Source organism: Balaenoptera borealis (assembly GCF_965194805.1).
Source record: "Balaenoptera borealis genome assembly, chromosome: 17".
NCBI classification, from domain to species: domain Eukaryota; kingdom Metazoa; phylum Chordata; class Mammalia; order Artiodactyla; family Balaenopteridae; genus Balaenoptera; species Balaenoptera borealis.
Genome location: NC_138876.1, coordinates 16,010,659 through 16,034,749, shown reverse-complemented (window position 1 = coordinate 16,034,749; position 24,091 = coordinate 16,010,659). Strand labels below are relative to the sequence as shown.

Genomic DNA, 24,091 nt, shown 5'->3' with positions numbered 1-24,091 from the left:
ACAGTAGAAATAAGCTGGGAGAGAAGCCATTTTTATAAGACATAAATAATTGTTTTTAATTCAGTATGTTCCATGATTAGCAGTGGATTCTGTCTGAAGTAAACCAGCACAATTAATACAATACAAGATGTTTTGTTCTGTTTTTAAAGGGACCACTAAACCAACATCTGTATCTCTGTATGGAACTGATTTTCAAAGGGACAGAAGTGGTCTTTGATCTTTCTGAACCACTTGTCTTCAAATTCTTTCGAAGACGCGATCACCAAGGCAGTCAGAGCTGCAGGGCCAACACACTTCACCTCTGTGTGAACCTCATCTCTTATTTTTTCTGGGACGATATCTTCGCCCATCACCTGCAGTAGGAGGGGGAAAAAAAAAAAAAACCCTGTCCCAATAACAGGCGAAGCAGACACGGAATGAACACCATGCTATTTATCAAGCGTAAAGGATTTCGTACAGAAGGATTTCTTTAGCAGCCAGGGGACAACTCTAACAATTCAACATATCGAAAAGATGTTTATTCAGAAGCAGTGATCCAAGACCACATTTGTACAACATCCCCTACTTCCAGTCTCATCTTTCCCTGAGTAAACAAATCACCAAAGCACTAGCATGGCAGCAGTACCATTCAGGCTACAGGGAGTGAGTCAACCTTCTTATATCATAGAGCATCTTCAGCTGACAAGAATGCACCGCGAGGGAGCCTCCCTCCTTGTAAAATGACAGAAAAGCAGAGTTTGCACAGAATGTAACTGCTGCTGTGTAGAGAGCACAGATCCCTTCTCTTAGAAGTTCTCCAAAGAAGTCAAAGGCAGCAAACAGTCAAGCAGCAAGTAGCTGAGTCCACACTTTCCTGATCCAGAGAGACTCCATCCCTCCAGAAAGGTTACCAAAGCAACCTCAGGGACTTAAGAGCATGCCCCGCACTCTGAAGGCACAATACTGCTCCCTACTGGTCAGATCCAGGTCCAGGTTCTGCGTTAGTTTCTCTTTGACAAGACACCCACCAAGGTAAGTTCGTAAGAAGCTTGCATCTGAACTCGTCAAGTGATCGGCCCACCTTTGGTAAGGACAGTGAACTAAAATTAAGTCCCAAAGCATTTCCCACGATTCAGCATGAAAAGTTAGGGAGCCATTTGGCAGGGATGTTGTAGAGGGAATTTGTCACTTGGATTTGGACTAGATGGTCCCTAGGTTTCCTACAAACCCTGAGGTCCTATGTGTCCACGAATACTCAAATTATAATGGATTAGAAACCCACTCAAAGAACGGGTTCCAATGGCTTTAAATCTTCAAAGACTACTTATTGTTTGAGGCGAGAGCTGACGGGATGAACAGCAACTGTCAGGATTTATTAAGCCAGGTTATTTTCATCAATTCAAAGACAATTTTTGTTTTTGTATTTTAACATTTCTGAAATCAAGATGTATCTTATAACCACTGGTGTGTCACAGTGTAAAGAGCATCTTATTTTCTTTCAGTGGCACATCAAATAATTATGCCTCTTAACAACTGATGACTGCTTGGACTCAATGAAATACAGTATTTTAAAATCTGGGGTATAACACCAAAAGTGTTTTTTTTAATTAAAATAAAAAAGAGAGAGAATTGAATAATAGTAATACTCAAACAATGCAATATTCCAAAAAGCGGGCTCGGCAGGTATATCACTCACAGGTGTCAAAAAATCTGCAGAAGTCTTTGGCCAAATAAAAATTTTAAACTTCTATATATCAAAAGTATCATAAACTTCAGAAAATACTGCAACATATAAGAGGTTAGTAAGCCTAGCGTAGAGAGAGCTCTTAAAATTAATAAGAAAAGCAGAAACATACGAATAACGAAGAAAAAGCATGACTAGGTATTTCACAAAATATAAATGGCCAATGAATGTGTGAAAAAATTGTTCATTTTATTAGTAATCAAATCAACAGTAATATTAAAAAGCGCTATTTTTACCAATGAAAATACAGATTTTAAAAAGTAATAACATTAAGTTGTTCAATATAAAATTCTGGTTTTATGGTCAAAATGATTGAATATTGACAATTTCACATGGTTCAACCTAATACCTAGGTTTGGAGAAGGAAAATCAGTATTCTCATATGCTGCTGGAGGATATATAAATGGAACCAACCTTTCTTCTCTCTCTTTTTTTTTTTTGGCCACACCGCATGACTTACAGGATCTTAGTTCCCCAACCAGGGACAAACCCGAGCCCTCAGCAGTGAAAGCGCTGAGTCCTAACCACTGGACTGCCAGGGAATTCCCGGAACCAATCCTTCTTAATGACAATTTGGAAACATGCTTCGAGGCTTTAAAATGTTCATATACTTTAACCCAGTGATTCTATTTCCAGTAATCTATTCTAAAACAAACACAAAAACTGATTTTTTTTTTTTGCAAAGACTTATTAAAATCGGTACTGAATATTTGTTAAATGTCCAATATAGGACTTCAGTAAATAAATGATAGCTCATCAAAAGCTGTAACTGGACTACTATCCAGTCATTAAAAATTATGTACTCAAATAATATTTAAGGATACAGTGTCATGATCATACCACAATGTTAGGTAAAAATATCAGCCTATAAAATAAAATGCAGTTTGGCAGTTCCTCAAAAGTTAAACACAGAATTACCAGATGACCCAGCAATTCCATTCTTAGGTAGATGCCCAAAAGAACTGAAATCAGCAACTCAAACAGATACTTGTATGCCAATGTCCATAGCAGTATTATTCACAAAAGCCAAAAGGTAGAAACAATGCAAGTGACCATCAACAGATGATGAATGGACAAACAGGATGTGGGGTGTGTGGGTGTGTGTGTATATACACATACACACACAATGGAATATTATTCAGCCATTAAAAGGAATGAAGTTCTGATACATATGGATGAACCTTGAAAACATTATGCTAAGTGAAAAAAGCCAAACATAAAAGGACAAATATTCTATGATTCCACTATTTGAAATATCTAGCACAGGCAAACTCATAGACACAAAAAGCAGATTAGAGGTTACCAGAGGTTGAGGTTGAGGTTGGGGTAGGGGTGTGGTGGGGAGAGGGAATGGGAATTATTGCTTAATGGTTAAAGTGTTTCTATTTGGAGTGATGAAAACGTTTTGGAAACAGTGCTGGTGGTTGCACAACACCGTGAATGTAACTAATGCCACTGAATTGTACACTAAACAACAATTAAGATGGCCAATTTTATGTTAGATATATTTTTTATCACCAAAAAAAAAAAAAAGAGGGGGAAGGGGAACTGTTATAAAATTAAAGAGATGTAAGAGACAAAAGAATCAAACACAGTATGTGGACCTTATATGGACCCTAATTCAAATAAAACAACTATAAAAAGAAAAAAGTATGTAATTAAGAAATACTTAAGGATACAGGGGCTTCCCTGGTGGCGCAGTGGTTGAGAATCTGCCTGCCAATGCAGGGGACACGGGTTCGAGCCCTGGTCTGGGAAGATCCCACATGCCGCGGGGCAACTAGGCCCGTGAGCCACAACTACTGAGCCTGCGCGTCTGGAGCCTGTGCCCCGCAACAAGAGAGGCCGCGATAGTGAGAGGCCCGCACACCGCGATGAAGAGTGGCCCCCGCTTGCCGCAACTAGAGAAAGCCCTCACAGAAACGAAAACCCAACACAGCCAAAAATTAAGTAATTAATTAAAAAAAAAAAAAAAGTATACAGGGTCATGCTCATGTCACAATGTTAAGTAAAAGTAACAGAGCCAAAATGAAAGGCACATTATCATCCCAAAGAGGGCCCAGACATTTTTTTAAAAAAGCTATTTTAAACACAGGTATTTCCCATGCATTGTCCAGGCAGAGGACTACTATTCTAGTCACACGTGGGGAAGAACATGAAGATGTTTAAGACATCTTGTAAGGATGTCTTACTTATAAGGAACTTAAAATCTAGCTGAAAAGATAAGACATTTTTAAATTTTGGGGGGGCCCCAAAGAGCTATCTATTCCAGCAATCACTCTATCTGAGTTCAGGCAGAAATTACCACAGACCAAGTTAAAAAAAAATCCTGACATTTGAATTTCTCTGCAACCATCAAAGTAGTAACAGGGTGGAGCAGAAAGAAAATGGACTTGGAGCTGGATGGGTTCCAAACTAGTTCTGCCACTTAAAATCTGACCTTAGGCAAGTCACAGCCTCTATGAGCCTCACTCCAGCTCCCCCCCATCCCACAGGCTGTTCTGAGGACGAACAGGAGAAAAAACAGACAAAAGAGCCGCCCAAATGTCAAGTCACTCATTCATTCATTTATTCAGCACTCACAAATCAATTACGGGGCATTTCTGATGTTCAAGCAGGCAGGTACTAACAAGCACTGACAAGTAAAGGAAACACAGCCCCTGCCTCACAGCAGGCTACTGCTCAGAAAGGATGAAGAGGCTGCTTTCGGGGGTTAAGTGATCAAAAGGCACGTAAAGGAGGGAGACAGAAGTCCTTTAGAAGATGCGATTTGGCCCTGTTTTTTAAAAAATGGTCTCCGAGCCAGGAAAAATATCTATGATACTTTGTTTCACATAAACCCTAGAGAACACACTCACCTCTGCTATCAACAGCAAAGTGTCTTCTTTGAAGCTGAACCCTTTCATTTTAGCTTCGATTTCCTGCTGAGTCTTTAAGTTCCTCTCCAAAGCAAACGATGTTTGCTGAGATTGGGCGAGCTGAAGCAAAAGCCTGAAAAACAGAAAGTCCCAATGTATAGGCTCACATAAAGGACAGCAGTGAGGACATGCTCATACACAGCACTGCAACTGGGCTGGATGTGAGTCCAACTCGGCTAAAGAGAAGGTCCTCACCTTCATGTGAATCCCTAAAGCTCCTACTCTCAACGAATTGCCCAACTTTACACTGGAGAGTTATCTTTTCTAAAATTCATAGACCAAAACTTCTCAAAGGAATCTTTAGAGAGCAAGCCTCAAAAGAGCTTCCTGTAGAAGTCAAGTGATTGAAAGCACAAACAATTCAGAGTGAAAAGAACAAACCTCCCAATCAAAGGCTCCTCCCCAGAAGTGTCAGGATGTAGCTCTTTGAAGTCAGTGCTCTATGACCCTTCTGTCTCCCTGAACCCAGGACTACCTGACCTCAAGGACTAAACAGAATCTCTAGCACGCTTCAATTACCCGCAGCAGGGCCAAACCTTCGATGACCCTCTGATGACCACTTTGCAACCGGCTCGCCCCGATCTCCCCATCACGGTCATGACCTGGCCTCCTCTTGCTCTCCTCCCACGCCTCCTTCTCTTCATTGTTTTCTAAAATGCTGACTGTAGATTTTCCCAATTCCCCTCAGGCCTCACTGCTACATCCAGAAGCACTCAGCTCTCCTGTTCACTCATTTCCTGCCTTGAGAAATGCCCCACACACTACTCTAGGCATTGAGGGATGTTGGTGAGCAAAACAGACAGGTTTCTGCCTCAAGGAACGGAAGGAGAGCAATCCCAAGTAAATAAGATCATCTCAGGCAGTGATGAAGGCTATGAAACAAAAACTCAAGACAGGGTGGACGAAGCGTCTACCTCAGATGGGGCAGTGATGGAAGGCTTTTTTGAGCTACCACTCAAGCTAAGGCTCAAATGGTGAGGAGCCAGCCACAAGAACATGTCGGGGAAGAGGGCTTGGCCAGGGGAAGGGGGCCCTGACATAAGAACCAGCTTGACGAGTCTGAAAATCAGGAACATCTCTGTGGCCGGAACACAGCCAAGAAGAAAACTGTAGTGAAAGAGGAGAAAAAGACAGGCAGGGCCAACTCACATAAGCCCTTGCAAGCCACGGAAAGAAACGTGGAGTTTACATAAGTGCAATGGGAAGCCGCTGGAGTTTTATAAAAGAACATGACCTCATTGGCTTTCACTCTGACTCTTCACATCACCTACCTGGCCTCTGGAGGCACTTACACACGTGGCCTCTTTATGTCCTTGCTTTCTCTCTCTTGCTCCTGAAGTTACTTGAAAATACTGCTTACCCTTGCTGCCTCCATTTCATGTTCATTCACCCTCAGTCCTCTGCAATCTGCCTTGTCACCGCATTGCTAATGGAATTGCCTTCTCAAAGGTCTCACAAGACCTCTCGCCTTCAAAGCTTCTTCTCACTCCATCTGATCGCTGATCTTTCCTGGAGCTCCTCAACCTCTACCTCCCTTCTTCTGAGCTCAGCTCCCACTTCTAACGGAAAACTCCAGCTGGATTCCCACTCTTGATCCGCTCTGCTCTCCCGCCCTGTCCTGTCTCAGCGGAGGCACCATCATCCACCCTCACCCCCAAGACAGACTCTTCAGGGTTGTCTGACTCCTCTGTCCTCCCCTCCCCACCCCGGCCTACCCACACATTCAGCTCGTCACCAAGTCCTGTCTGTTCCATCCTCAGTGCCATCCATTTCCCCTTTTGATTCTCAACGCACTGTGCTAGGTCAGGGCCTCGGCACCATCCACCGATTAGTCCACAGCCCCTTCCCTGCTGTCCCTGGATCCAAACTCCTTCCTCTAATACGTCCTCCTAGCCACCAGATCTCCCTCGAAATCAGAGCTCTTGTCACACCACTTAAACATTTAAATACTCTTCAGACCTTCAGCATAAGGACCAAACTCTTTAAGATGACATTTAACGCCTCATGCTAATAAAAACAAAACAGCAGAAGTACAACATTTACCAAATGTTTACACACACTGCATACTACAATAAGTGCTTCAGATACTTTAAACCTCACAACTCCACCAAGTAGGCATTTCTCCCATTTCTCCATCTGTCAAGATGAGGAAACTGGAGATCGGAGAGGTGAAGTAATTTGTGCAAGGTCAGACGGTGAGCGAGCAAGCATGCAAGTCCAGGCTCATTCCCTCAATAACAACGATTTATTAGGTTCCTTAAACTGGGATCTGACTCCAAGGTCCTGCCTCCTGCTCACGATGCTGTTCTGGTCTCGGGGTCCACAGCCTAGCTCTCAGGCTCCTGCCACCAAAGCTGCTCTCACTGCACTGGACCACGTGACACCACCATGCTACGCCAGCCCTTCCACTCCTTGGGCCATGCTTTATCTCTCGCAAGATATCCTGGCAAGAACACAGGCTCTGGAGTCAAAGATCTGGGTCCAGATCCCGGCAGCACTTCACAGCTGCGCCACCTTGGGCATGATTCCAAATCAGCTCCCCAGTCTGTACACTGGGATCCCAACATCTACCCCAGAGAGTGGTGAGGGTTAAAATGAAATAATGTATACACAGCATCGAGTACACATTCATCTACACAACTGACAAATGTTCCCAGGAGCCCCATTCCCTCTGCGGAGGTCCTTCTTCCTGCCACTCTGCACAGGTCCCGGGTACTGGTCCCTGAAGGGTTCTCTGCCACTGACACACTGTTTAGCACCTGTGCTGCCGGTCACCGACTGCACATATGTTCTCCTCAATACGCTGAGTAGTGTAAGGAAAGGGACTCTTTTTTGATGATCTTTATGATCCCAGGCCCCAGCAGGTGCCTGGAACCCAGCTGTCGTTCAATGCACTTCTGAATTAAAGCGATACAGGCAATGCTAAATAAACATCTGCTGAAGGAAGTTTAAAATCTGCCAAATAGATACCAATTTCAGTAAGACTCACTGTTAACATCAATACTTCTTGAATTCTTCAGAGTTTAAAAAAAATAAAAATAAAAAAAACAAAACCCAATGCTACATTTTTTGGTATTATCTGAGACCTAAGAGAGTCTGTTTCTCTCATAAATTACAGAACTGGTCTAGTGTATTCTCCCCTTTCCCTAAACTCTTATATACACTATGGATCCAAAACCATGGGAGTCCCTGAACCATGGGAATTCCCTGTAGAATGAATTAAACGTTGTTTATTTGCTTTATTAATAGTGATTTGAAAACACGAGCAGATTTCCTTCTTCGGTAGCTTTCTGTGGAATGTGAGTGAAAAATTCCTTGTTTAAAATATCACTTCCCCTGTGTGCAAGCACAGGGCACTCTCCACACCTCCCCTCCCGGGAGCCTGTGCAGGCCACCACTACCAGGGTCCCATGATCCAGGGACAACTTCCCCGGGAGAAAGCACGGCGCACCTCACGCTGGTGCAACGTCACGGTGGCCTCCGCCGCCACAGGCTCACCCCACATCCGAACCTCTCCCCACCGCCCCCCCCCCCCGGCCTGAGTGAGCCAGAGCCCCCGAAGCAGCTGCTCCTTTAACCCCGTCCTGTCTGAGCGAAGAACAGAGGCCTTCGGGCGACCTACACACAGAGGCGGGTCCAAATCCAAAGCTGAACCCCAGGAGCTGTGCGAACAAAGAAGAGAAAGGGAAGTCTCTACCAGCAGCCTCAGAAGCAGAGGATTAAATCTCCACAATCAACTTGATGTGCCTGCATCTGTTGAGTACCTGAATAGACAACGAATCATCCCAAATTGAGGAGGTGGACTTTGGGAGCAACGATATATATATATTTTTCCCTTTTTCTCTCTTTGTGAGTGTGTATGTGTATGCTTCTCTGTGTCATTTTGCCTGTATAGCTTTGCTTTTACCATTTGCCCTAGGGTTCTGTCTGTTCGTTTTTTGTTTTTTAATTACTTAAAAAAAATTTTTTTTAATAATTTTTTTAAATTTTTTATTTTAATAACTTTATTTTATTTTACTTTATTTTATTTTATTTTGTCTTCTTTCTTTCTTTCTTTTTTTCTCCCTTTTATTCTGAGCTGTGGGGATGACAGGCTCTTGGTGCTCCAGCCAGGCGTCAGGGCTGTGCCTCTGAGGTGGGAGAGCCAAGTTCAGGACATTGGTCCACAAGGGACCTCCCAGCTCCACATAATATCAAACAGCGAAAATCTCCCAGAGATCTCCATCTCAATGCCAAGACCCAGCTCCACTCAATGACCAGCAAGCTACAGTGCAGCACACCCTATGCCAAACAACTAGCAAGACAGGAATACAACCCCACCCATTAGCAGAGAGGCTGCCTAAAATCATAATAAGGCCAGGGACACCCCAAAACACCCAGCCGGATGCAGTCCTGCCCACCAGAAAGACAAGATCCAGCCTCATCCATCAGAACACAGGCACTAGTCCCCTCCACCAGGAAGCCTACACAACCCAATGAACCAACCTTAGCCACTGGGGACAGACACCAAAAACAATGGGAACTACGAACCTGCAGCCTGTGAAAAGGAGACCCCAAACACAGTAAGTTAAGCAAAATAAGAAGACAGAGAAACACACAGCAGATGAAGGAGCAAGGCAAAAAACCACCAGATCTAACAAATGAGGAGGAAATAGGCAGTCTACCTGAAAAAGAATTCAGAATAATGATAGTAAAGATGATCCAAAATCCTGGAAAGAGAATGGAGAAAATATAAGAAACGTTTAACAAGGACCTAGAAGAACTAAAGAGCAAACAAACAGCGATGAACAACACAATAAATGAAATTAAAAATTCTCTAGAAGGAATCAATAGCAGAATAACTGAGGCAGAAGAACAGGTAAGTGACCTGGAAGATAAAATAGTGGAAATAACTACTGCAGAGCAGAATAAAGAAAAAAGAATGAAAAGAATTGAGGACAGTCTCAGAGACCTCTGGGACAACACTAAACACACCAACATTCGAATTATAGGGGTCCCAGAAGAAGAAGAGAAAAAGAAAGGGACTGAGAAAATATTTGAAGAGATTATAGTTGAAAACTTCCCTAATATGGGAAAGGAAATAGTTAATCAAGTCCAGGAAACACAGAGAGTCCCATACAGGATAAATCCAAGACGAAACAGGCCAAAAAACATATTAATCAAACTAACAAAAATTAAATACAACAAAAAAATATTAAAAGCAGCAAGGGAAAAACAACAAATAACACACAAGAGAATCCCCATAAGGTTAACAGCTGATCTTTCAGCAGAAACTCTGCAAGCCAGAAGGGAGTGGCAGGACATATTTAAAGTGATGAAGGAGAAAAACCTACAACCAAGATTACTCTACCCAGCAAGGATCTCATTCAGATTTGACGAAGAAATTAAAACCTTTACAGGCAAGCAAAAACTAAGAGAATTCAGCACCACCAAACCAGCTTTACAACAAACGCTAAAGGAACTTCTCTAGGCAGGAAACACAAGAGAAGGAAAAGACCTACAATAACAAACCCTAAACAATTAAGAAAATGGTGACAGGATCATACATATTGATAATTACCTTAAATGTAAATGGATTAAATGCTCCAACCAAAAGACAAAGATTAGCTAAATGGACACAAAAATGAGACCCGTATATATGCTGTCTACAAGAGACCCACTTCAGACCTAGGGACACATACATATTGAAAGTGAGGGGATGGCAAAAGATATTCCATGCAAATGGAAATCAAAAGAAAGTTGGACTAGCAATTCTCATATCAGACAAAATAGACTTTAAATCAAAGACTATTACAAAAGACAAAGAAGGACACTACATAATGATCAAGGGATCAATCCAAGAAGAAGATAGAACAATTGTAAATATTTATGCACCCAACATAGGAGTACCTCAATACGTAAGGCAAATACTAACAGCCATAAGAGGGGAAATCGACAGCAACACAATCATAGTAGGGAACTTTGACACCCCACTTTCACCAATGGACAGATCATCCAAAATGAAAATAAATAAGGAAACACAAGCTTTAAATGATATATTAAACAAGATGGACTTTATTGATATTTATAGGACATTCCATCCAAAAACAACAGAATACACATTCTTCTCAAGTGCTCATGGAACATTCTCCAGGATAGATCATATCTTGGGTCACAAATCAAGCCTTGGTAAGTTTAAGGAAATTGAAATCGTTTCAAGTATCTTTTCTAACCACAACGCTATAAGACTAGATATCAATTACAGGAAAAAATCTGTAAAATATACAAACACAAGGGGCTTCCCTGGTGGCGCAGTGGTTGAAAATCAGCCTGCAAATGCAGGGGACACGGGTTCGAGCCCTGGTCTGGGAAGGTCCCACATGCCATGGAGCAACTGGGCCCATGAGCCACAATTACTGAGCCTGCGTGTCTGGAGCCTGTGCTCTGCAACAAGAGAGGCTGCAATAGTGAGAGACCCGCGCACCGCGATGAAGAGTGGTCCCCGCTTGCCACAACTAGAGAAAGCCCTCGCACAGAAACGAAGACCCAACACAGCCATAAATAAATAAATAAATAAATAAATAAATTTAAATTAGCTGCCATGGGGGCCTTTGGACTCTCTGTATTAAAAAAAAAAAAAAAAAAAAAACACATGGAGGCTAAACAATACACTTAATAACCAAGAGATCACTGAAGAAATCAAAGAGGAAATCAAAAAATACCTAGAAACAAATGACAATGAAAATACGACGACCCAAAACCTATGGGATGCAGCAAAAGCAGTTCTAAGAGGGAAGTTAATAGCAATATAATCCTACCTCAAGAAACAAGAAACATCTCATATAAACAACCTAACCTTACACCTAAAGCAATTAGAGAAAGAACAACAAAAAACCCTAAAGTTAGCAGAAGGAAAGAAATCATAAAGATCAGATCAGAAATAAATGAAGAAGAAATGAAGGAAACAATAGTAAAGATCAATAAAACTAAAAGCTGGTTCTTTGAGAAGATAAACAAAATTGATAAACCATTAGCCAGACTCATCAAGAAAAAAAGGGAGAAGACTCAAATCAATACAACTAGAAATGAAAAAGGAGAAGTAACAACTGACACTGCAGAAATACAAAGGATCATGAGAGATTACTACAAGCAACTATATGCCAATAAAATGGACAACCTGGAAGAAATGGACAAATTCTTAGAAATGCACAACCTTCCGAGACTGAACCAGGAAGAAATAGAAAATATGAACAGACCAATCACAAGCACTGAAATTGAAACTGTGATTAAAAATCTTCCAACAAACAAAAGCCCAGGACCAGATGGCTTCACAGGCGAATTCTGTCAAACATTTAGAGAAGAGCTAACACCTATCCTTCTCAAACTCTTCCAAAATATAGCAGAGGGAGGAACACTCCCAAACTCATTCTACGAGGCCACCATCACCCTGATACCAAAACCAGACAAAGATGTCACAAAGAAAGAAAACTACCAGCCAATATCACTGATGAACATAGATGCAAAAATCCTCAACAAAATACTAGCAAACAGAATCCAACAGCACGTTAAAAGGATCATACACCATGATCAAGTGGGGTTTATCCCAGGAACGCAAGGATTCTTCAATATACACAAATCAATCAATGTGATACACCATATTAACAAACTGAAGGAGAAAAACCATATGATCATCTCAACAGATGCAGAGAAAGCTTTCGACAAAATTCAACACACCCATTTATGATAAAAACCCTCCAGAAAGTAGGCACAGAGGGAACTTTCCTCGACATAATAAAGGCCATATATGACAAACCCACAGCCAACATTGTCCTCAATGGTGAAAAACTGAAACCGTTTCCACTAAGATCAGGAACAAGACAAGGTTGCCCACTCTCACCCCTATTATTCAACATAGTTTTGGAAGTTTTAGCCACAGCACTCAGAGAAGAAAAAGAAATAAAAGGAATCCAAACTGGAAAAGAAGACGTAAAGCTGTTACTGTTTGCAGATGACATGATACTATACATAGAGAATCCTAAAGATGCTACCAGAAAACTACTAGAGCTAATCAATGAATTTGGTAAAGTAGCAGGATACAAAATTAATGCACAGAAATCTCTTGCATTCCTATACACTAATGATGAAAAATCTGAAAGTGAAATTAAGAAAACACTCCCATTTACCACTGCAACAAAAAGAATAAAACATCTAGGAATAAACCTACCTAAGGAGACAAAAGACCTGTATGCAGAAAATTATAAGACACTGATGAAAGAAATTAAAGATGATACCAACAGATGGAGAGATATACCATGTTCTTGGACTGGAAGAATCAACATTGTGAAAATGACTATACTACCCAAAGCAATCTACAGATTCAATGTAATCCCTATCAAACTACCAATGGCAGTTTTCACAGAACTAGAACAAAAAATTTCACAATTTGTATGGAAACACAAAAGACCCCGAATAGCCACAGCAATCTTGAGAAAGAAAAACAGAGCTGGAGGAATCAGGCTCCCTGACTTCAGACTATACTACAAAGCTACAGTAAACAAGACAGTATGGTACTGGCACAAAAACAGAAATATAGATCAATGGAACAGGACAGAAAGCCCAGAGATAAACCCACGCACATATGGTCACCTTATCTTTGATAAAGGAGGCAAGAATATACAGTGGAGAAAAGACAGCCTCTTCTATAAGCGGTGCTGGGAAAACTGGACAGCTACATGTAAAAGAATGAAATTAGAACACTCCCTAACACCATACACAAAAATAAACTCAAAATGGATTAAAGACCTAAATGTAAGGCCAGACACTATCAAACTCTTAGAGGAAAACATAAGCAGAACACTCTATGACATAAATCACAGCAAGATCCTTTTTGACCCACCTCCTAGAGAAATGGAAATAAAAACAAAAATAAACAAATGGGACCTAATGAAACTTAAAAGCTTTTGCACAGCAAAAGAAACCATAAACAAGACCAAAAGACAACCCTCAGAATGGGAGAAAATATTTGCAAACGAATCAACAAACAAAGGATTAATCTCCAAAATTTACAAGCAGCTCATGCAGCTCAATATCAAAAAAACAAACAACCCAATCCAAAAATGGGCAGAAGACCTAAATAGACGTTTCTCCAAAGAAGATATACAGATTGCCAACAAACACATGAAAGAATGCTCAACATCATTAATCATTAGAGAAATGCAAATCAAAACTACAATGAGGTATCACCTCACACCAGTCAGAATAGCCATCATCAAAAAATCTACAAACGATAAATGCTGGAGAGGGTGTGGAGAAAAGGGAACCCTCTTGCACTGTTGGTGGGAATGTAAATTGATACAGCCACTAGGGAGAACAGTATGGAGGTTCCTTAAAAAACTAAAAACAGGACTACCATACGACCCAGCAATCCCACTACTGGGCATATACCCTGAGAAAACCATAATTCAAAGAGAGTCATTACCAAAATGTTCATTGCAGCTCTATTTACAATAGCCAGGACATGGAAGCAACCTAAGTGTCCATCGACAGATGAATGGATAAAGAAGATGTGGCACATATATACAATGGAATATTACTCAGTCATAAAAAGGAATGAAACTGAGTTATTTGTAGTGAGGTGGATGGACCTAGAGACTGTCATACAGAGTGAAGTAAGTCAGAAAGAGAAAAACAAATACCGTATGCTAACACATATATATGGAATGTTAAAAAAAAAAAAAAAAAAAAGGTCAAGAAGAACCTAGGGGCAAGACGGGAATAAAGACACAGACCCACTAGAGAATGGACTTGAGGATACGGGGAGGGGGAAGGGTAAGCTGGGACAAAGTGAGAGAGTGGCATGGACATATATACACTACCAAACGTAAAACAGATAGCTAGTGGGAATCAGCCGCATAGCACAGGGAGATCAGCTCGGTGCTTTGTGACCACCTAGAGGGGTGGGATAGGGAGGGTGGGAGGGAGGAAGATGCAAGAGGGAAGAGATATGGGGACATATGTATATGTATAGCTGATTCACTTTGTTATAAAGCAGAAACTAACACACCATTGTAAAGCAATTATACTCCAATAAAGATGCTAAATATATATATATATATCGCTTCCCCCTTTGTCAATGTTTTATACATTTAGTTTTCTTTCCTAATTTTAACGGCTGCCAATTTTAACCTTTTGTCTTGAGTGATGATACAAGTTGTATTTTTGAGCAAACATAGTTTTGCTTTTAAATCTTACATACTAAAAGGACGCATTCAAAGGATACTATCTAGACCATGGGAAAAATCTCAAAAACATATACCAAGTGTGTAGCCTAGAATTTTTAGAAGGTTAAAATTAGAAAAATAAAACCTTTACTCTGAGCTTAGCAGCATGTGTGTTGAATGCACTCGTACCTTACCTGGTTCGTATAAAGGAGGCACAGGCTTTCATCTGAGTTTCTAGCAACACTGTTGCTCTCTCTTCTGCCATACAGTTTTGAATATTTTTAAAAGCTTTCTCATTCTTCTGGTTATTACCACTGCTCGTTTCCACAGATAACGCAGAGCTCTCGGGCAACATTTCAGGGAAACACAAAAGAGAGTCTTTTCCTGGGTGGGGACAAGAGGATTTGATAGCCTTGTCACTCGAGGTGAAACTGTTCTGTTTCTGAGATGACGCAAGCAATGCTGCAAGCGCTGGCTCCAGATGCAGGTAAGCCTCTCCCAATCTGCCCCAGTTCCAAGGATTAAAGGGATGCAAAGAAATCAGTTTCTGTAGGCAGAAAATTGTTTTCTCCAAGTTCTGCAAACTTGAACAAATAGCAAACTGGAGGTAGAGCACAGTGGTTAAATGGTCTGTGTTAGTTGCCTTATTTTCCTAAGGAGAAAATAAAAAAGATTAGGAAGTTTAAGCTACAGAATGTTGCCCATATAAAAATGAAGATGCCTAAAAATCCAAGTTGTACATGTTATAAATTACAAGTAGCCACACAAGTAGGGTGAATTAAATATTTTTCAATAGATCTCATTTCTAAACCATAAACCTAGAAAAATATAAACTAACCTAACAAAATAATCACCAGTCATTCCCAAACACCCTAATGTCACAACAGTCACATAATCCAGGTGATAGTGGCCTGGCAAAGTTCAGCACCAAAAGCCTCTGTGTCAGTTTATTTTCCATTTGTATTATAATCTTTATTGTCTTCAGCCAGACATCTGAAAGACCCAAGCCAACTTTTTTATACCCTGGGCTAATGGCTCCATTTTAATATTCCAGGCTTTCTAAAAATCCAAATCGTAATTTCCTTGAGGATTCAAATGGACTCTATTTCCAAATTTTACTTGGCCTAGACATCCTAAACAGGATGGCCCTGCAGCTCTCAGTGTTTCGTGATGCGTCGTAACTGAATCCAAATGCCCTCTCTGGTAACTATTAGCAGGACCAATTATTTCTGGCTGGAGGGGATTGCTTGGTTTCCTTCTGATCAGAAAATCCTTTTCAAGTCTCCTTAATCAGAGCCACCACCTCTTGCCTAACTTGCCAAATGGCAAAAGCCCTGTGGGTTAGGGAAACAAGCCTCCTTTTTCTAAGTTAAAGTCTGTAGAGATTCAGTTCATTTTAAGTCTAAGGAAAACCTTGCCTACTAGTATTCAGATCAAGCCCCTGCATAGAACTGAGCAAGAAATATGAGTAAAACTACCCAGCATGCAGCTGGAAGAAACTGGCTGACCAGTCAGTGAAAGCTTGAGGAGGAATCTAAATATTCATATATTGAGTGAAAAAACAGGAAATAAAGACCCATGTAACCTATTCAGTCATATTATACCTTCCCGATGACAGATCTGATCTGGTTTTATTATTACTATTGTTCAGTATTCTGTCCTTCCCCAGAGACCATTAAGTTCCAGAAGAGTTTTTGTTCAGTGCTGAATTCCTAGTAGAGAGCACAGCACCTCAGACATAGCAGATGTGTAATAACTGTTGAGTAATACATCTTCATGTTTTTTATTTGTAATAGTGAAAGCAACATGTATAAACTACCTACAGCAAACGCTACCTTTCCTCTGCAGTCTATAGTGCTCTATACTGTTTACAAACATTTTCAGATTGTGGAAGCAAGTATGTGGTGGGGTAGGGTGGAGCACGCAGACCATGGTTTTGGTGTGCTGGTTCTGATGGCCTAACTAGTAAAGAACTCTCTGGAAACTAAATTCCATTTAAACGAGTTTGTGTTCCAGAATATTGCAACTCCTTCTATAATGCAGTGATGATGACGATAGTTAACATTTACAGAGTGCTTACCATATGCCAGACACTATTCTAAGTGCTTTACTTATTTAATCCTCATGATAATCCTTTAAAATAGACTCTATCACTATCCCCATTTTATAGTTGAGGCAACTGAGTCATAAGAGAGAAGTCAGATAAGCTGCCTGATGTCACACAGCTAGTAAGTAGCAGAACTACAATTGGTCCCACTAGAAGTCACAGAAAAAAGGTACTTCAGAAGAGCTGATGCGTGTTAGCTGGCTTAGGATTCTCCCACTAGACACTAGGTCAGCAATGTATGGCCAGGGTATGGACATGGTTTTCTGTCTCCTTGGCACTGAACCCAGAACTGCGCACATGGTAAGACTGAAATAAATGTTTGTGAAGTGATAAATGGAAAAAAAAAGTCAGTAACTGTCAAAAAGCAGTTTCCTTACCACAGTTTATCACATGAGCCTATCAGCCACTATAAGATGTTTAAGCTATTTGTTTAAGAAACAAGTTCCAGGGCTTCCCTGGTGGCACAGTGGTTAAGAACCCACCTGCCAATGCAGGGGACATGGGTTCGAGCCCTGGTCCAGGAAGATCCCACATGTGGAGCAACTAAGCCCGTGCACCACAACTACTGAAGCCCACGCGCCTACAGCCCGTGCTCTGCAACAAGAGAAGCCACTGCAATAAGAAGCCCGTGCACTGCAACAAAGAGTAGCCCCTGCTCGCCGCAGCTAGAGAAAGCCTGCACGCAGCAACGAAGAACAAAATTTTGGCTGCGTTGGCAGGCAAAATAAAATAAAATTAAAATAAAATAAAATAAAATATAAAATAAAATAAATTAAATTAAATAAATTAAAATAAAACAAAGAAATAAGTTCCATTACAGATTTTATCCAAAAATTATTAAGAAGAGAGGTGAATAAACTTCAGTAGAAGTTGTGAGCATAAAATGTTCACATCCTGCTGGGCACTCCAAGACTCACGGTCTGTTCTGTTCAGTGCTGGATAACGACCTGTCCCACCACAGAGCATGAGGGGACAGTAACCACGGGGACAAGACCCAGAAATGGGCCAGAGCGAGTCACAGAAGAAGAGGGCCTACAAGTAGGGAAGAAATTTTTAAAAGAAAACAAAACACAGGGCATCAGGAAATGAGAAAACCATGCAAATGGGCAGGGTCCACTGAGATCATGTGAAGAGACCCAAAGAAAGGGGTGAGACCTATTAGCAGCCTACGCTGCCACTTCTTCCCCAACACTCCTGCCCACCAGGGTGCCCAGCAGCCCAGGGACTAGTTCTCAAAGTCCTGACAGAGGAGCTGAGGGTCTTCTGACTGGTCCTTCCTCCTGCCTGGTAACCACCCCAAGCTCTGGATGGCATCTGCCAGCAACAAATCCTTCTCTGAGCCACAACGGCAGAGACTCACTAAGCTAGAAGGAACCCGAGAGCCAGTCCAGCCCCTGACACGAATCCACCTGTCACTGCCTTCGGTGGTCTAGGTGGGGAAGACAAAGCACAACAGTGATATGCAGGAGATGTGACGAAGAGAGAGGCGATGGGAGAGCAGAACAGTGAGGAAGGACGGGTGACTGATGTCCAGAAAAAGCAACTGAAAGAACCGAAGTTGCTGTTAATTTTCAGACCAGGGAGACTGACCACTATTAAACCCCGCCAAGTTCACTGTGTTCATGCCATGTGCTTCCTTAACAGGGTAATCTTATCTTCCAGCTTAAGAATTAACCCCCAATTAGTAGAGGGGAGAAAAAGAACGAATAAAACACAGCTGTTTTCCATGTTCCAAAGACAATTACCACCAAGGGTTCCTCTCACTGCAAGAGGCTGAGGTCCTATGCAATGAACCCCGGCAAGCAAATTGTGGGATTTCTCTTAGTTAATGAGACGGAGGAGGACAACTCAATTGCATGCATACTTCAGGCTGACCTCTGGTCAACGAGATCCACAGGATTCAAGATCAGAGCCTCAGTGCCTCATTAAGTCCCTCTGAGGAAGAAAACTGGTCATCTATAAACTAGGACTGGTCGACTTAGACTTGTACCCATATAAAATTTACACTAAAAACCGTAGGTGCTTTAATCTGAAAACAAAAACAAGCAGAATCTAGAATTGCAAAAAAAACTGCTTTTATTAAATTCCTTAAAAAAATTCTGCAGACTCCATTTAAGAATAAAAAGGATTAAGCTTGGCCTAGTATGATATTTAGTTATTTTTTGGTAAACTCTTTTCCTGTTTATAAAAGTAATATATGTTCATTGCAGAAATTTTGGAAAATAAAAATCTAAACAACAACAAAACACCTAAAGAAGAAAACAGATCACTGATAATCCTTCCACTCTGAGTATTTACTCCTAACAAGAGTAAAAACCTTTGCAAGTGAGACTTCCACGGTGGTCCAGTGCTAAAAAGTCTGCCTTCCAGTACAGGGAATGTGGGTTCGACCCCTGGTCGGGGAACCAGGATCCCACATGCTGCGGGGCAACTAAGCCCGCACACCGCAATTAGTGAGCCCGCGCTCCTCAACTAGAGCCCATATGCTCTGAAGCCTGTGTGATACAACTAGAAAGAGAAAAAACCTGCACACCACAAAGAGAAGCCCACACGCCTCAATGAAAGATCCTGCATGCCGCAACTAAGACCCGACACAGCCAAAAATTAAAAAAACAAAACAAAAAAAACCTTTGCAAGTGAGATTTTCAGGCAATGAAAAATTTTGAGCATAACACAGGAAAAAATATTACAAGCAAATGATTATGTCTAGACCTCCAAACTGTTCATCATAATAAAGTTCTTCCACCACTGACAATTTTCTTCTGCTTATCCAAACCCACAGATTTAGCTGCAAGAAGTTGTTTTTTGTTTTGTTTTGTTTTTTACAAAATAAATGATTCAGCCATCCTAGGGAAGCAAATGGAAATAAGCACAGAAACCACTCACCAAGTTTGTAGCAATCTCCAGGGCTTCCTCGTGCCTTCCCAGGTGAACGAGACACCGAGCCTGGCCTTCCTGGACATCCCTTTTCATGGCAAAATTCGTAGATGGCAGTTTTTCTGAGATACTGGAATACTCTTGCAGTGCTTTCTGGCAAATATTTGTTAAATAAAGGAAAATGAAGGGAAGGGATGAAAAGAAAGGCAGAAAACACAATAGAAAAAAGAATTCAGTCATGGGGGTGATGTGTTTCCTAGGCAGAAGGTAATGTTATAACTGACCCTACAATGAACTAAAGGAAGACTGGAGCATTTTAGTCAGTACTCTTTTTCTGAAAGGTAGAGAAGAAATGGCTGGAGACTATAAATAAAGCATTCTGGAGCCCAAAAGACCAGAATTTGAATCCTGGGTTTGCCACTAACTTGCTGTATAATCTTTTCACATCAGCAAAATAACAACCAGACTCTTGTGAAGATGACATGAAGTCTCTAAATAAAGCAAGCTGACATCTAGTTGTTAGTTCTTTCCTTTTCTTACACATTTTAGGGTGCTTTGTTCCTGTGGCCCCATGAGGTATATGTGCTAGAGGCTCCCACATAATTAGGAGATATAGAACCTGGGGAAACAGACCTACAAGGATCCCAACAAGCTCTCTATACTGGAGTTACAGGAAACAAAACAAATTATACAGAGCTAGAAACTTGGGATTCTAAGATTACAAACACATATCACAAAAGATTAAATTCATCTTCACAAACAACACACTCATAACTTAGTATACTGTTATTTAAATATACTGTCACAGACAGAACAAAAGCCCATTTCAAGTGGTGCAATCTTCTATATGTTAAATTCTACCTGATACTCTTGCCGTCTGTAGGCCAGGTCCCCTTTGAATTTCTGGATAGTCAGAGCTTCAACATCATCACTGCTCCCCGTTTCTTCATAAAACCACTAGAAATTGTGAAAACAGCATATTATAGAGAACGAAACTACACTTTTCCACTCCCTACTCAGAAGCAATTTCCCATATATAATTGATCAAACCTCAAAAAAGACATAATTCTTCAGGATAAGACTGAGGAAAACATCTGACAAAGAAGAATGACAATTTTAATGGTGGCCCAGTTTTTATGAAAATTATCACAAGTAATAAATATACCAATAATACGATACCTCTTTACTAAAACACAAAAGTATATGGTTTTATCTATAGCATTTTCAATTTGGGGTTGTGATGCTTGGGAACCTACATTTAACTAGCACAGTTCACGATGGTTCTTTAGACTGAGATGTTTTCCTGCAGAGAAATTTTTAGGGTGGATGGCATAGCGACTGACAACTCTTTATGGAGAGGACATAGAAAAGAAGAATTGTCATTATAGTGCTATTATGAAAGTGTAAAAGCCAAAAGTAGAATCGAAGCAAAGAGGAAATAGAAATGAAGGCTGAAAGGAGGCTTCCGTGCAATCAAATGCCAAAGTGCTGTAGGAGAAAAGTCTCAGGAAATGCCCATCTGGAATATTTTATTCACTTTTCTACTGATTTAAACCCTATGGATAGAAAGATCTTTTTTGATTATTGCATAAAGAACGTTAAGATGAGAAAACAGGAATGACAAAAAGCACTCTGTGTGCCAGCCAGTTCTTCAGCTCCAAAGAAGTCTCATCCTCTCCCCTCGCTTTTTTTTTTTTTTTTTTGGCTGCATTGGGTCTTTGTTGCTGTGCATGGGCTTTCTCTACTTGCGGTGAGCAGGGGCTACTCTTCGTTGCAGAGCACAGGCTCTAGGCGCGCAGGCTTCAGTAGTTGTGGCACACGGGCTTAGTTGCTCTGCAGCATGTGGGATCTTCCCAGATGAGGGATTGAACCCGTGTCCCCTGAATTGGCAGGCGGAGTCTCAACCACTGTGCCCCCAGGAAAGTCCCCCACCCTCCCTTTTACTCAAAGTAAAACACACTGAGGCTGAATAAAGTCAGTTACACACTATTATTAATTCAAACGTAACGGCATTTGTGATGGTTGCACCATCACATCAAAATTTCTTGGTTCTATTTCTAAAAGAGTTACTTGGGTATCACTGCCCCCCTGTTAATTAGTAATATCGTTAATTAGTAATATCGTTTCCCTCCTTAGCCTGATCCATCACTGTGGAGAAAGCTAGCAACCACTGTTTTTCTGTTCTCCCTGAAGTACTGTGTAACTCAACAACAGCCTATATACTGAACCCATAATTTTCCTTTGCACTTTATTGCTCTCCAGTCACATACTGTATTAGATTATCAGCCAATCCCAAGTTCTTGAACAATAACTGAATAACTGCAAACCTCCATCCAATGTTCATCACCCTACTGGGAAATAATCAAGCAAAATTGGCTTTCAAACGCAAGAGCGCAGATGGGGATGGCTTTAAATACCCCATTCTGATAAGAGTAGGAGGGAAAAGCTGTGAACAAGGGTGAGACTAAGAAGGGAAGTGCCGGTAAGGCAAACACCTGGTCCCACACCAAATAGGCAGGGAACACAGATCTTCTAACCCAAACTCCTGGTTTTACACTTGGGGAAACCAAGAGGACTTGAATGAGGCCTGAATTTATGAGCAGTTACCATTTACCAAATAAATTCTAAAGACGAGTGATTTTTGGATTTTACTTTATAAGTATACAGCATACCACACCTTGGCAAAGTATTATCTCATTCCACTCTCACAATAAGCCTGTGAGCCAGCAAACATTATTTTTTCTCAAATGACAAATAAGGAACTGACACTTTGAAAGGCAACCAGTAAAGCCAATGCTGGAATGCAAGGGTCCTATCTCACACCCATGGCTTTTTAATGCGGTACCACATGACTTTGAAAGCCCATTCCCCGCTTTTAGTCTACACGATCAAGTACTAAAGGTCGCTCTGAAAGACTGCATGTGGCAAGGAGAAAACGTAAGTGAAATAAAAAATACAATTCAGTAATTTCGGAGAACCTGACATCTGTAAGTACAAGGGATTTAAGGAAAAATGAGACAATACGTGTAAAGGAACCCTGCCCAGTGCCTGGAACACTATCTGATAAAAAGGAATTATTATTGGTGAGATGAGATTTACACACATGAAAGAATACCAGGTTAATACCCTACTTATTCAAAATATTCACGGAGTTCCCACTATGAACAAAAACTGCTAGGCACTGCGGAGGACATAAAGTTAAGCACGCACGCTTTAATAGGTAAAAGAGGGAAAAGGAGTCAAAACAAAAAATATGTAGTTGGAAGGGGGAATCAGAAAAGACTTCTTGGAGGAGGCGGCATTTAAGGTGCGCCTTGAGAAATGTCTATAATTGAACGATTGTGACCATCTGAACGGGGTTACCATGGGCAGGGGGAACTCAGTGAACAAGGGCAGGCCCGTGGGTGGGACGTCACGGTTCAGGGAGCAGACAACACCGAGGTCTGAAAAGGGGGCGGTGGCTGGATTTCTGGGGGCCCTGACTGCCCGGCAGCAGAAGCAGTGAAGGTCCACGGGAGCTACTACGGATTTCAGCACAGGGGCGTGAGGCCAGCGAGCCTCGGGGAGACCGGCCGGCCGAACGCCAGGTGCGCGCTGATGGCCGACGGCGCGGGGATTCCCTCGGGGGCAGAGGGGGCCGGGCCCAGCCGGCTGGGGCTCGTGCTGGGGAAGGGATGGCAGGGAGTCCGCGTGGACGTAGGGAGGCCGGACTCGTGCCGGGAGGGTTTGGGTTCGGGGGTAGGCCACGCGGCCTTGGGGCGTCTGAAGCGCTGTCGGGCCGGGACCCGGGAGCGCGAGGCCCGGGGGCTGGGATGAGGCCGAGAGGCCCCGCTCTCTCACCTGCGGCTCGCAGAGCTTGGCGCGGTAGGACGCGAGCGGTCCAGGCCGCCTCTCCCGCCTCTCCTCGAACACCGAGTCCTCAAACTCGCCGCCAAGCAACCAGGACCCGGTTTCCATTGCGCGCCCAGGACAGGCACATCGAGAGGAGGCGGTGCCTAGAGCGGCGCCCACGTGCGGGCCAACGCGGAAGGGGCGGGGCCGTCGAGGCCCAGCGAGCGGCATGCTGGGACTTGTAGTCTTTGGGCGGGAGCCAGACCGGGACTTGGCCCACGGCAAGTTGGGAGTCGTTGAGCTGAGATTTTATCTGGTTCACGACGCGAGGACAGAACTTGACTTATCTTTTTCTGGAGATGGACAGAGTGATCCTTACGTGCACGCATCAAAAAGCACTAGCTTCAGGGTAGCTGTTCAAAACTGGTAGGTACCA

The 24,091-nt window shown here is 42.0% G+C and overlaps 1 protein-coding gene across 2 annotated transcripts; it reads right to left on the bottom strand.

Moving 5' to 3' along the window:
• Positions 1–29: 29 nt before the first annotated feature.
• LOC309614555 (uncharacterized protein C8orf76) lies at positions 30–23,839 on the bottom strand. Of its 2 annotated transcripts, none has more exons than XM_082363095.1 (6): positions 23,665–23,839; positions 20,686–20,781; positions 19,834–19,977; positions 15,035–15,492; positions 4,582–4,714; positions 30–353 (listed from the first exon to the last, which is right to left on the bottom strand). In XM_082363095.1, exons 1-6 carry the CDS (start codon positions 23,779–23,781, stop codon positions 156–158), a joined length of 1,146 nt encoding a protein of 381 aa, XP_082219221.1. In that variant the 5' UTR covers positions 23,782–23,839; the 3' UTR covers positions 30–155. The 2 variants fall into 2 exon arrangements, with proteins under 2 accessions (XP_082219221.1, XP_082219222.1); XM_082363096.1 differs by having other exon boundaries at positions 276–385.
• Between the last annotated feature and the right edge of the window lie 252 nt (positions 23,840–24,091).